Raw genomic sequence first — 14,622 nt, forward strand, 5'->3', positions numbered from 1 at the left:
TCCATTGTGTAGGAGGTAGTGGCATAGTGCAACCAACTGAATACTCTATATACTCCGTTCTTGGTTTTTCCATTTTGGGCTACTGTAAAAACAGGGCATTGCAACATGGTGGACCCCCATTCACCTGCTCCCACAGCAGATACAAAAAGCTCATTCTATGGTAACAACAACACAATGCTACTAATATAGTGATGAAAACCTGATACTAATTGTTTTTGTTCCTCTATGCTATTCTACATGAAGATAAATGCCACTCTGGTTTCTGGATGGCAAACATGAAACTATAGCATGTCTTCAGTTTAGCTTAGCTAACAGGTCAATTTGAAGTAGCTCCAAAACTATAGGAGGAAGAATAACCACTAAAGGCTGTTCACAGTATTGGACTTACTACTCTTTGCTAGCAATCAGATCAGTTAGCCTTGGAGTTAAGTGGCTCCACTAGCTGAGTGGAGTATGCCAGCATACTTGGCTTGCCACCACAGTCAACAGGGGCTGCCAGTGAAAGGCCGGGGCCGGCTGGTTAGCATGCTAACTTGAGTAAATTTCTCTACAACACGGTACAGAGGACCAAATTTCACGGAAGGTTTTCTTCACACATTTGATAATTAGTTCATTTAATAAACACTTTTTTTTTTTTTAAAAACAAAATACTCCACTGCCACCACCTCTAATGATTACAAATGAACATTATTATTATTATTATTATTATTGTGTATCTATATATAAAACACGTCACAACAATTTTTTTCATTTCATTTAACAATTCAGATAGTAATGAAAATAAGAAAGCTTTAGAGGTAATGGCAGGCTGTTTCTGGTCTTAATGCTCAGCTAAGCTAACCTGCTGCTAGCTGGAGCTTCACATTTGCCATACGGACATGCGATTGGACTCTCATACTATAACTCTTAGCTTGAGAGTGAATGAGTGTATTTCCCAAAAATACAAAGCTATGTATTAAATACAGAAACAAACTCTTGCCCAAATCTAACTGCAAATCTTCAGTCTGTGGCGATACTGTAATAATGTGTGGTCACAGCAGGGATTTCAAGCTGAGAAAATAATGGCCTAATCACTGCCAGCATTTAATTCCACATGGCCAAAAGTAATAGGATCAGAACGGACAGCAGCGGAAAAGCAGGAGAATAAAAGACACAGGAGACACATTAATGCAGTCAACATAATTGTCAGAATAGAAGGACGCACACACAGACACACACAGAGTAAGATTTAACAGACATCCTCGGGAAGCCTGTTGCTACGTGCTCTTTATGTAACACACTTCCAAGGCTCATTCGGGGCTATTGCAGTCTGGTGTGTTCACTCCTTTAACTGTCACTCCTATCAACAGTATCTGTTTTGCTCCGTGTGCCCAGTAGCAGGTGCATTTGTGAGTGCGGGGAAGCCAAACACATCATATCAATCTTTGGACTCTTTCCACACAGACAAGTCTGCTGGCTGGCATTTAGAGGAGGCAACTACGTCAGCAACGAAATGGCAAAAATCGGATTGACCCGGTGGTCGGAGAAACATCATAATTAACATGATGTGGAACAGAGGAAAGCAGAAAGGCTTACAGCAACTTGGGTTGCATGTTGAAGTCGCCATAGAGATTTGTAAAGGGTTAAATGCTATTAAACTATTCCTCTTATTATTGCCTCCTTTCTTCTTCTTCTCTCTATGTTTTCTCTCTCTCTCTGTAAGATACATAGATGTCAATGAAACAATAAAAAACTCAAACACTTTCATCAGGTGGCACAACATCAGCAGTGAATCCAAAGTCAAAGAACTGGTTGATTATTCACAGCAGAACATTCGTAACGAGAGAACATGCCGCTCCTGAACAGGTTTGGTGCTCCACGTCAGGAGCGGGAGCGTGTGTTTTTTCTTTTTCATTAAATGGAGTGAAAAGGGCTGAGCCCCGGTAACAAATGACACAGGAGCATGTCCATGAATCACTTGCTGTGCTTCTCAAGCTCATATCTTCTGCTATCAATCAGAATCTACTCTTCCTGCGATGTCCTGCGAGCAACAAGGGTCAGAATAATGGATTGTGCCCAGTTTCAGCCACCTCACCTTTCCCTGGCAACCCTCATCTGTTCACCGCCCTCTTAGCTGATGGTACTTAAGAGAGCAATGACTCAAAGCTGCTGTTGTGGAGGCCAGTATGATGCAGATAAAAGGTAAAAATAAAATGTTCTTTTTAAATTGATGGAAGGTAAGTTTCCCTATTTCCTCATTTGTTTCTTACGGGACCAAAGTGCAATTTTTTTTTCCTTCTAATTCACTACATTTCATAGGAAAACGTGAGTCTGCAAACTGTTTTTGGGCTTGTGACCCTTCAATGAAATCATTGTCTAGTCAAATTCCAGTTGTCTATCATTTGTTAGTGGTACCACAAAACATTGATTTCCCAACTTTTCACACTGTTCATTTAAAGAAACATTAGAGGTGAGAGGAAAGGAGAGGAAAAAAAAAAAAAACTAACAACACTAATAATTTTTGCGGCAATTGTTTCTGCTTTACTGTCCCATTATTCATCTCAGTGTTGGGTTGGTAGAGCCTAATCGCCAAAATAAAATTGTATTTGTGAAAAACATGGACATGACCAAATTTGTATGTGTCATGAGCATCATATTGACATTTCTACAAGACGTGTCATATTGTGTCCGCGTTACATGTATATGAGCTGTGTCGGCAGGTGGAGGCGATGCTGGTGGCGTGACTGCAGTTTTTGTAATATTGAACCTAAAGAAACGCAAAGTTGTTTGTGAATCAGTTAGAAAGTAGTCCTCTGCAGCTATGGTAGTTAAATGCTAAGAGTTTATACGTTTATTAATTCATTAATTTATTAGGATCTGTGAAGCCATTGTCATTTTGCATCCTCATGCATCTCTCTCTGTGCCATTTATCATGTTACCCTGGCCGATTTCAAGATTCCATTTGGTGCTGATAACCTAATCTATACCCGAGGAGAGCTCACGCAGGATTGCTGTATAATGTAACCTTGCTTGAAAGTCCTTTGCAAGATGCCATAAAGTTAAAGCACTATGAACGAAACACAAAGTGCAGCTAGGACAGATGCAGTGTGATTGTAGTTGAACAGTTCTAAACATCATTTGAAGCCCTTTTACGTCGCTGCTTATGACGAGCACCCAATAAACAACAATCTCCGACAATCTCTTCGAGGCAATTTTTGAGATGTTTTCGCTTTTTCTTGCTTTCACTTCTTCTTTCCATCTCTCATACCGATTCAGACACAAGCAATATATGAGATGAACTTCATTGTAATGTGACATCATAGCACGTTGTCATGGTAACTTCCCAGGGTGCACAGAGGGAGAGTCACACGAAATAAGCACACCTCTACTCCTTTCACACAGTTCTCTCTTCGGGTAGGAAACAAAAATCCACTGATCGCTGCTGCCGTCAGTCGGAAATCCACCAAGTATTGCAGTAGCCAAACACAATACCATAATGATCAGGTGCTGGCATTTTGACATTTTCTTATCAAGGAATCCAACCAGGCTTTCCTCCCTTTTATTTGCAGCAGCGATTTGCTGTCATCTGATATCAAATACTGCTAAGGGCAGGGAATAAACAAAACAGTATCACTTAGAATAATACTAAGATGTGTATGAATGTATTTATTTATTTATGTGAAAATTATTGGCATTTGCAGATAAATGTGCCATGAAATTGACCTGCCAAGTTTGAAATTTATCAACTCCCGACACACACAATCTCACAATTAATTCGCCATGTCAAAATGTTTTTCATGAGCTGTTACAGTACGATCATATCACACCAACTCCCGTGCATAAACTAACATTTGGTTGTCCAATGCAGTTAGACAGAGAGCCACAACCACACAATCCATTTAAATCTAGCTGAGAGATGTTGTGAACCCAAAATGCAATTTGATTATATTCTTTATGTTTTATTCAGCTGATAGTAGGAGGTCTTTGTTTGGTCTGTGGAACACCGTGACGACTGTTACAAAACCAGAATGCACACACAGTGTCTTTCTCTCTTGCACACACATGCACTCACACAAACACACATTTTAGATCCATGCACAGCGAGATCCATCAATCCAGTGGAGTGTGCTCCCGCAGCTGAGGCTGGGGAGTGTTATTTTTGGGCCGAGGCTCATCTCTGTTCATGGGCAACAAACATGCAAAGGCAAACATACTGGCAACATACACAATACACACAGGAAAAAAACAAACAAAAAAAAAAACACACATACTAATGTAAGCTACATTTAAACATGTGTGCATGTGAGCTAAGGTGGAAAATATAGTTTTGTAAATGAATTTTAAGCTCAGAATTTTAAATTGACAATATTAGGGAGGTAATAATACTAACTCAAATGTTTTTCTTATCTGAAAAAACAAGCTGTTCTCTGAGGAAAACGATGTCCCCAGAGCACATTAAGCTTGAAAGGTGGCAGGGTCTGCCATAAATAAAGTAAAACAGTATGTGTTGTCCTTTAAGGTCAGTTTGTTTATTCATAAAAACAGTTTGTTTGTTGAGTTTGATTTGGCATAAATAATCAGTCAGTGAAGATCTTCTGATTAATTTTCCTCCCCAAAACTACATAGTGCACCTTTAACATCTCTGTGCCGCAATGACACAAGAATATTGAGATAAGAATGCAAAATAAAATTCTTATTGAAACAAAGCGTAGACATAACTGTAAAAAGGGGCTGCTTTGAGGCCAACTATGCAGCATGACTCACTCTTTCACAACATCTCACTTTCTCCTAAGATTTGCGTTTGTGCACTGTTGGATTCGAGACGACGGCATAATGCAGTCAACGCTGACGGAGTCAAATCAAACTAAGCTTTCCGCATTTCCTTGTTCCATTTAGCAATCCCTCTTGTCCTTTAAGGTTTTATCAGTATTCTGGAGATAGAGCATCACATTATGCAGCGCCAACTATCCTGGCATTATCTCTGCTTGTGACAGATCGGCCTGCCATTGTGCCTGCAACAGTGCAGTGTGCATTAACATTAAACAGCTTGGCTGGCCGTCTGCCTGTCTCCGCGTCCTCCAGGACTACAAGGAGACTCGGCAGCCATGAAGGCAACTTGGAAGGCACCTGTCACTGCCAATGGCACGCCACGCAGAGGCCCGTGAAATCCGCCACCTGAACCCCTCCTTTAGTTAATAACAGCACTTCAAAGAAATGAAGGAAAGTATGAAATTCAATAATACCAAGGTACTCACGTAATTCGATGCCAGGTCTGGATGCAGGTAGTCGATGCCTGAAAATGTGATTTTGACATTATTCAGTGATGTGATTAAGCAGGAGAGGGGGTGCTTTGCAGAGGATAGCATGACCTCAACTGTCTTTTCGCTGTGACGCCACAGTTTTATAATAATTCAGATTTGTTTTTACTGATATTGATATCAATGAATAATGTAATTCTGACAAAAATAAACACATGACAACAGGTTTGAACTAGTGTTCATTGGTTATTTCCAGCTTCTCAAGAGTGATAATTCACTACTTTTCTCTGGTTATCATAAAATGAAGGTCTTTGAATTTTAAACTGGAGATTCTAACGTGCCACCAGGGGCTCTGTCTGGTTAGGCTACAATATATCGCAGATGTATTGGGGGGCATCAAAGGGTCAGAAATCAGGTCAGAAATTCTGTGACAGTCCATAGGATGTCTTCATGTATGTTCTCAAGTGCCATGTCTCTAGCTAAGGTTAGTTTAGAAATGGAGTCTGCTAACATAAACCAGCGTCTGGCTTCCAACACACCTCAGAAGTTCCTCAGAGCCCCTTAAAGAGGTCTAACTTTTCATTATGAATTATTTTAGGATTATTGAACTTCACAGAAAGTATCTCTATATTGTATTTCTACTATTTATACACCTTGCTATACTGCAAATAATGTTCCTGCTACTAGTTGCAATTGTGCACATTTCCGCAACCTGAAGTAAGCTGTTGAGTGCAAATTTTACAGGTCACGACGTGTAACACTCTGACATTATATATATATGTATATATATATATGTATATATATGTATATATATGTATATATATTTGATGTTGCTTTAGACCTATACAGGAAGGATTAAGTGGATTTCAGAGAAAATTCCCTGAGATCTAGGGCTTAAAACAATTAATTCACAGATTAGATGCATAGTTTTCTTTGCACACTGGCATTTAGCTTTTGGGAAACAAAATCTGATTACTAAATGACATGAATATTTGATGTAATATCATCTTCAAAAAGAAAAAAAGACTGACAAACGAATCCTAAAGCCACTTAAAACTATTTATAGATCCCAACCAAAACTGGATTTTGGGGGCCCAACAATAACAATATCGACATATCGGTTGATATTCATAGAATATCTACATTAATACACATTTTTTGCCATGATTTCTCAAATATGGTTATCAAAAACAGGATATTTTGCATAAAAATAAACTTTGTTGTCTAAAATGACATCAGTGTACTGAAACAGCAAACTTCACTGGAACATCAGAAATGATAAATTATCCCAACTCCCAATCTTTTTACCTCATTATGTTCTGTTAAATAAATATTTTTATAGAGCACATATGGGACATTGATTGAGCAGATCCCGATATACCTGTCAGGGGACAATATCAGGCAATAATGCCGGCCAATACAAGCGGGCTCAAATTGTTTATGACCAGTTACATACAAACATATCGGTGGCCATCTTACATAGTCTAAAGAGCTGCCGTTTATTTCTAATCACTGTACTGTTAAAAACATTTAATCAAGCCAGTATAATTAATACATGCTGGTATAATTGATAAATCAGATGGCACTTTACACTCACCATCGTCCATGATTGCAATGGTGACTCCCGTGCCTGTGTAGCCCAGTTGCCAAGCTTCAGCCACATTAAGATCCAGCCCAGGGGTCCCGTCTGCCTGGCCTGTGTTTATCTAATCACTCAGACAATATGGAGAACATCCATGACTCATGGCACCCAGGTGAGCCTCCATTAGAAAATCAGTCAACACGGAGGATGTCTTTGTGTTTGTGTGTGGGAAGCGTACGCTATGGATGAGGACTGCTTGGGGGCGGGAGAGTGAAGGTGAGAAGAAGGGTAAGTAAATGTCAGCGATACAGCACATTCATCTGACGCAGCAGACGAATGACGGCGAGCTCGCCGTGGCCTAAAAGTCACGGTCTCCAGTTAGCGTAAACTAGATGGGAGGAAACTAGGGGGCATGAATGCAGTGACGAGATGGCACAGGCGGTATTGGCCGGGGTGATTAAGGAATGAATAATGTTTATTCAGGAAGTCGTGGGGAATATAAAAAGCCTCTGAGTAATTAAGGTGGCGGAATGTGGTTAAGTCCTGAAGGTCAGGCGGCATGCAGGCAGCTGCTTGGCTGATTACTCACCAGATACCACTGTTTGGTGAATAGAGGGTCACTCATGTTGACTTCAATATCATTGATATTTCTGTAGCCTCGCTTCTGACGACTAAAACCATCCTGCTCAAAGACATTCTTAACCTGCGGGGAGAAAGCAAGAGAAATACCAGCTCAGGGTCAGTCTAGCGTCTGCAAAGATCTCACATAACATTCCATAAAATGATCACACAAAGAGCAAAAGGAAATTCAGGTGCATGGGGTTATGAAAAGGATTTCATATGAATAGTGAGATGCAGGCATGTGCTGCTCTGCACGCAGGAAATCAGCAAACCCAGCTGTGCTCTACTGTAGCATGCAGGCAGAACAACACGTAAATCAAAAGGGCTATTCTTCTTCTAATCAGACGGGCTACAGCTGGAGCCAAGGCGTCCAAACTCACCTGCCACACAAGCTATGAGGTTTTGGTTTTTTTCACTCACTCACAAATACGCCAGCGTATCTTTGAATCGTCAACAGCGGATGAACAGCTGTATTTTGGATTACAAATTCTCAGTGCTGCCACAATACCCTTTATCAGGCAGATAACATAGGACAGAGCGCATAAATGGCAGGAATAAATGCCTTAGACGGAATTCAGATGCTTGATTAGCTGGTGGCTGTCGTCACAATGATTGCGTGTCATTTCTGCAGAATTTAGAAATCAAGGCACAAAGCAAACAGAATTTCAGCCTTGATCTCTGTCAGTGGTAGAGAGAACAATGGCAAGGTTTCCTGTGAGGATTCATCGAACAGCCACCTTCACATGGAGAAGGTTAAGGAGAGGGAGGGACGTGTCATTTAATCTATTAGAGTCGGGCACTACCTAAACTCAACCTGAGGTGAAGCTCTCAATTTGAAATGTATCACCAACAATCCCACTTGCCGTGAAGGTCTCAAGGACGCAGATTTGAAGAGGCTGGGTTCTTTTGTATCTCTCTCTCACTGTGTCTTTATGCGCGTACAAGCGTATAAGAAATTCCGGAAACAGCATTTTCTTCACAAACATGTCAACACTGCAAATTAATCTGTCCAATAAACAATGTATTGACTTGCAAACTCTGCACAGAAAGGCCCTGTGAACCCAGGAACTTCTTGTTAACTACTGTGTCATTATGCTGCACTCAACTAAAATCCTGTACAGTTTTGTGACAGAATCTTGCATGGTTGTGATGCCATGGGCTGTCATAACACCTGGCAAAATCGCTTCAATGGTAGTTCCCAATACAATACAAGCCCCCGGCAACACATTTTGTGATTATGACACACACACACACAAACTCACAAAATGAAAACATTACAAAAAATGTAATGCTTTTTAGCTTCAAAGCTACATATTGAAATTAAGCCCATTCGCCAGCATAAAATGTTAGCATTTTGCATTTTTTGCAAAAAGGCCTTACGCTGAGATTTGTGCCTGTCATATGTACCATATTTACATTTCCACAATTTGTGTCAGATCACTTTGATAATACATGTAATGAGCTGACTCTTATGTCTGCCCTGCTCGCAAGTCAGAGACCACTGTTCAAGACTGTGTTTAAACATTTATGAGCACTAAAAATACAAAAACAGAATTCTCCCATTAACGTTTCTGGTGTGCGGACTATTTTTCTTTTCACTTGACTATTTCACCTAGTGTTTAATTGGTTATGGTGCATGCTAAGCATTTAACATGTACAATAATTAAACCACTGGATAATTTTAATGAGATGGTGGTACATTTTTCAGCTGTGTTTGATACGACAAATCTATTCTTATTAAGCCAAAAGTATTGTCTTTGCCTAACCCTAAGCAGGTGTTTTTATGTGTCTAAAGAGACCATTAGTGACAGTACTGTCAAACACAACTGAAAATTTCACCTAAAGAAACGTAAGGCTGTAACATAACATCATGTCTGTTGTTTGCAGAGACATGCACTGCCAACATTTGTTCTGGTGATTGGGTTGGAAAGTAGGTCCCTTTGACTAAATGTTCCTCTTGTGCTTACCCTTAGCAAATTCACTCTTGTGTGACAGTGAGAAACCGGTATTGTCCGGTGTGTTTGCCACCACAGATAAGGGAGCAGAGCAGCACTTAAGATGGCCTTTTTAAATGGCCGAAGCGTATTCATCCAGATCCTTCTTTTATGGCATACTCTAAGCAATCAGCAGGCACACACACAGTAAATCAATGTGTCAGTAAGTCAGTAAGACTGACAAGTCAGTCCTGAATCAAAACAATTTGCATATTACTCTTTTATTTGATAGATTTTAAAATGGTCAAATATAATTCCACCAATGCTTTATTTGTCTCATTTTGAATAGGCCTCGTGTGACGTTTGTGGTAACACCTCTTGGTTCTCACTCAGAAGGGGAAACTACCAGCACCTACATTATCCCTGCAGTTCCCCCTCCTTTCCATCCATCATCAATTTATTCCATCACTTGGCAGGAGAGCTGGTATTTCCCTTGAGACAGCATGTCATACTGCCCACTCACAACATCAAACAGTGCCCATGCACCGCCATCACTCTCCGCCTTTGCCCACTGCCTGCTCACAACGCTTCAGTTCACTTCAAATCAAAGAGCACTGTGCTGCACTCACTCTCCTTTCTCCCCGTCCTCATTTCCTTCTTGGCTTTTCCCAGGCATGTGTCTCTTTCAGGGTCACGGTCATTCACAAACATATTATTAAATTCTCTATATTACCCGCCTGGGTTCACTTCCTGGTATGCCTTAAATAGATTTTGAATGTACTCTTAAAAAAACATGGGAGGAAGGAACTATGGATGGATGGATGGATAGGTAGGGTAAAGTCACGGATGTCTACATGAATAGATGTTTAATTTGAAATCAATGTGAGACATGAAAAGCACAAGACAGGGCAAGAACCAGTAGGGGAAGATGTAGAGAAATGCTAGGAAGAGATAGCGGGTGAGTCAGAAGTGGGTCAACATGCTGCACTAATAGAGTCCAACAAAGAAAAGGGCTCCTGGGACACTAAGGAATCCATTCAACACAATCAACAGTGGTGCTGCTCCTCAGTTAGACTTAAAGAGCATGTAATGCCTTATTTAAATCTAAAGAGGTCATTTAGCAGGCTGCCACAAAACACACAATCTTTTTCAGTATTTAAATAGATATTTGGGGCTGTCTTTGCATGTATTTCACTATTCATTTTTGACACATCTGCCGGTGTAAAACCAAGATATGTCCACTGCTCTACCCTGAAAGATGGGAGAAAGAGACTTCAGAATGATAAACAGGCAACATTAAATCCAACGAGCTGACCTTGTCCATTCCAGACATGCACAGAAATCAATAACTGCAGTGTCGCGTATGAGCATGTCCAGCATCTGATTAAAACCCAGCATCTGGAACGCGGACCTGCCCATGTCCTTGCTGTCTCACTTCCATTAGTTGTATTAGCTCGGTGGAGTGGCTCGCATTTATTTTCATTAGCACCTCTCACAACCGCAATTAGAGAGGTTAGTTGATTGTCTGCAGCAGGACCTCCACTTTTCACCGCCTCCGTCAGTGGACAGAGTTAAAAAGGCAGAGCTCAGCACGCACACAAACAGTTTTATTTAGAAAAGAGCTTGAAGACGGAGCAAATCTTTGAGTTTTATATTATGAGGAAGGCTCTCGGGAAGACTTTGGACTGTTGGACAAAAAGAAAGAAAGTAATTACATTCCGTCACCTTGAGCTCGGGGGAAATTGTGATGGACATTTGTCTAATATTTTCCGAGCTCGTGAGCAAATGATTGATGGTTAATTGAGAAAATAATCAGCAGATTAGTTCTTAATGAAAATAACCAATGGGTGGGTCAGCACTATTGCGAAAATAAAGTGACACACTGTACGCAGGTACCCATTCAAAATGGTTAATTATCACCCAACACTCTGTCCAAAGACATATTGACATATTTAGGCCTATCACAACACTTGTTCTTGTTGGATGATATATGTTCTATGTGAGGATTGCAGTAAACAACACTGTCATTTTAAGACCATTGTATTCCAGTGAAATAATAATAATAATATTATAGCATAATAATGCAAGTGCTACCTTTGAAAGAGCAATGAACATTTAACTCTTCCAGATCCCCGCTACACATGGTTTATGTCTACATAACAATTCTCTGATGTTTCTCTGACAAGGGGGAAAAAAGTGTAAATGCCACATAAAACCCTCAAAATGGCAACTTTTCCCTTTAGAATTTATGAATATGTAAATGGCCAATAAAGTCCATTCTCAGTCTGTGTGAATGGGGAAAATTTAGACTTTCAGCAACGAATGTGAAAACAGCCTTTTAGTGTCAAACTTTGCACCTACATGTACATCTTCCAACACAGTGAAGCGCAAACATTCGACTGTAAGATTAAGAAGAAAAACTTACGGGGACGTTAAGAATATTAACTTTAAGACACTGGAATTAGTGTACTAATATATCCTTATATATAAGACATTAATAAAAATAAAACTGCAAAACCAAACAATAAATCGAATGGACTTGATAATGTACAGGCATTATCGCGGTCAGCAAAAATATCACATCAAAAACATCAAGATATGGATAAGTCAGTAAAGTAATTGTGATGTGAAGCCTAAATATAATTTAATCACAGCTTCTATCCTCAAAATCAACGGACTTGAAATATTGATATCATGATGATATTGGAAGAGCACATTGGCATATTGGAACACATCTCATGTTACCTTTAGTTACCATGATTTAGCATTTACACTAGCACCTCCTGATAGGAAACACTGGGTAAAACACTGGGAAATAAAGAAGGAAAATCACCAAAAGTCAAGAGTTGTAGTAGCCTAAGGTAATTAAGGCTGTATATTGAATTAGCGGTATTCCACATGGGTTGGAGGAGTCTGATGGCTTTTTTTTTTTTTTTTTTTTGGAAGAAAACATCATAGTTTAGTTATGACGACATCAAACAATACCATCATCTCAGCATCCTCTGAAAAGCAGCTGCTGCCATTGTTATCCAAGTAACTACACTATAGCTCAAACGTATGATTATTCAGGTTTTAGAGATTTTCTTGTACAATTAAGTTCGAAATATTTCATTTGACACAAACAGTTGGTGGATGGAAACACTCATTTATTACCACTGTGCAGCCTGGAGAATGATTTCCTGTGGATAACTGCTGGTATATCAGTCACTGTTTGACTCAACAGTCGTTATAATGAATGCAAAGATTGCTGTTATTGTCTTTGCGCACAAGAACAACTTCCAAAAGACTGAAAAAACTCACACAGTTCACATTCTATACTTAGAAGGTCATTATTGTGCATTATGAACTAATAATAATGTTTTTTTATGTATGTATATTTGATAGCAATAGCCTGCAGAGACCACACAATTTCTTTGTTTCTGCTATATTTTGTCTTTTGTGGAATCTTACATTTTGACTTTTAAATGCTCTGTCCGCTCTGTGTACCTGCAAGCTAGGTGCATCTAACTTTCTCATCTGTGATGTTAAAGCAATTTGTTTGCACTGTATTCTACATGTACTCTAGCCTCAAAATAACCATTGTCATGCAAAGTGAAAAGTGAGCCATGCACACTATGCACATGCGTGCAGGAAACATTTGGTGTGCTTTTCTCAGGGTTCGTCCCCGCATGTATGCTTACCCTGCGGTCCTTTTGGAGCTGCTGTCTGCTGCGGGCGCTTCGTTTGCTACGCCTCTTTGAAGTGTCCTGAGGATAGAAGTGAAAGAGCCCCTCTCCAAAGGGAAGCTGATGGAGGGGGAGAGGAAAATGGATCAGGAGCAAGAGGCAGAGATGAGGACAAACAGACGCAGCAATCAGAAAGTGTGCGAGTGACAAATACAAAAAAAAAAAGTACAATCAATCATAGATGGAGGAGCAGGTGGGAACAAGGGCGCTGATTCCCTGGCTTTCACTGAGGGTCTATTTTAAGGCAGTGGAGAACAGAGCAGGAATCAACCATAATAAATCACAAGGGCAGGCAAATGAGATGCATCATACAGAGCTTTCCCTCCGGCGCAGATTAAAGACCCCAGTATGCTTTGGTAACAGCCGGGGTACAGGTCAATCCTCAAAATAAATGCTTTCAGATGTGCCTGTCAGGTCTAATGTGGAAATGAAATTCTCACGGAAGGACGAGGATTATTCCTATCTTCCTACCCCTGCTCTTTAATTCTACCACTGTTGGCCAAAAACAAAACAGACAAAAGCTGGTATATTTGATGCAAATAACAAAAGCAAAAGCAAACGCTGCACTTCCGTTGAGAGCTCTTTTAGTTATTAAGCTGATCAGCGATATCTTTCGCTCTGTTTTATCTCTTTGTTGCTCACATCGGTATGTTTCTCCCGGTCTAGTTAATTAAGCAACAATAGGAGATCATTTGAATGACACAGACTTTGTTTAATGGTGCATATCACATTAAGACAAATATAGCTGCCGATTACATAACCTTGGAGGCAGGCAGGCAGAAGATAAGGCAGGGGGGGGGGGGACACCAGTGAACACAAATCTCACTTTATGATGAGTTACAGATGAAACCAGTGTGTGTGTGTGTGTGTGTTGGGGGGGGGTATCACTGAGAGGAAAATCCTCATTCTGAGGAGCGCGGACACCTTTCTGTTCACCGCTACGCCTCAGTAGCCATGGCTCCAGCCAATTTCACCCACACATTTATTTTGACATGTGACAAGGCACACACACTGTCAGGGAATTATTTCCATCAGTGTGCCATTAATGGCTTGTTAGGTCTTTTGACATATTGCGACGTGTGCTGCATTTGTGCAGCTATTTAGTAAGGCGTGTTGTCTCAGGTGAGTAAAATGCCACGTTTACGGGGGAGGCCACGGATGTCACGATATGCAGTGTGAACACAACTGTCGTAGGGAGAAAGGCTGGGATATTCCTTCTAATAAATCAGGTGCTCCATGAAAATGTGATATTTTCATCTTCTTGAAAACGACAGAGATGGAATCTGTCATGTTGTCAAGAATGAGACCACAACTTCATGATGTGAGAGAAAGCCCCCGATGATGTAATTGGTTGTGTTTTTAATTTTGTCTTTCACAAAAAAAAAAAAACACAAAAAAACACAAAAAGTCTCTTGCTTTACAAGCGACTGAAAATGGATGCCATAAACAACGACCTGGACAGATTTGCCTTCCAAGGGGCCACAAGGCCAGTGACCAATTTACTAACCAGGGCCTGGGTATTT

The 14,622-nt window shown here is 40.3% G+C and overlaps 1 protein-coding gene across 2 annotated transcripts in view; it reads right to left on the bottom strand.

Annotated features, from left to right (window-relative positions):
• The window catches only part of pcsk2 (proprotein convertase subtilisin/kexin type 2), a 30,408-nt gene that overhangs the window by 14,894 nt on the left and 892 nt on the right, over positions 1-14,622 (bottom strand). Inside the window, exons 2-5 of one of the 2 annotated variants that reach the window (XM_037124663.1) lie at positions 13,055-13,159; positions 7,409-7,522; positions 6,835-6,943; positions 5,235-5,272 (exon numbers count right to left, since the gene is read on the bottom strand). In XM_037124663.1, the coding sequence (XP_036980558.1) occupies positions 5,235-5,272; positions 6,835-6,943; positions 7,409-7,522; positions 13,055-13,159 (366 nt within the window). Of the gene's footprint in view, positions 1-5,234; positions 5,273-6,834; positions 6,944-7,408; positions 7,523-7,820; positions 8,036-13,054; positions 13,160-14,622 lie in introns of those variants that run through there. The other variant, XM_037124664.1, reaches the window with a different exon arrangement.

Source organism: Acanthopagrus latus, chromosome 15 (assembly GCF_904848185.1).
Source record: "Acanthopagrus latus isolate v.2019 chromosome 15, fAcaLat1.1, whole genome shotgun sequence".
NCBI classification, from domain to species: domain Eukaryota; kingdom Metazoa; phylum Chordata; class Actinopteri; order Spariformes; family Sparidae; genus Acanthopagrus; species Acanthopagrus latus.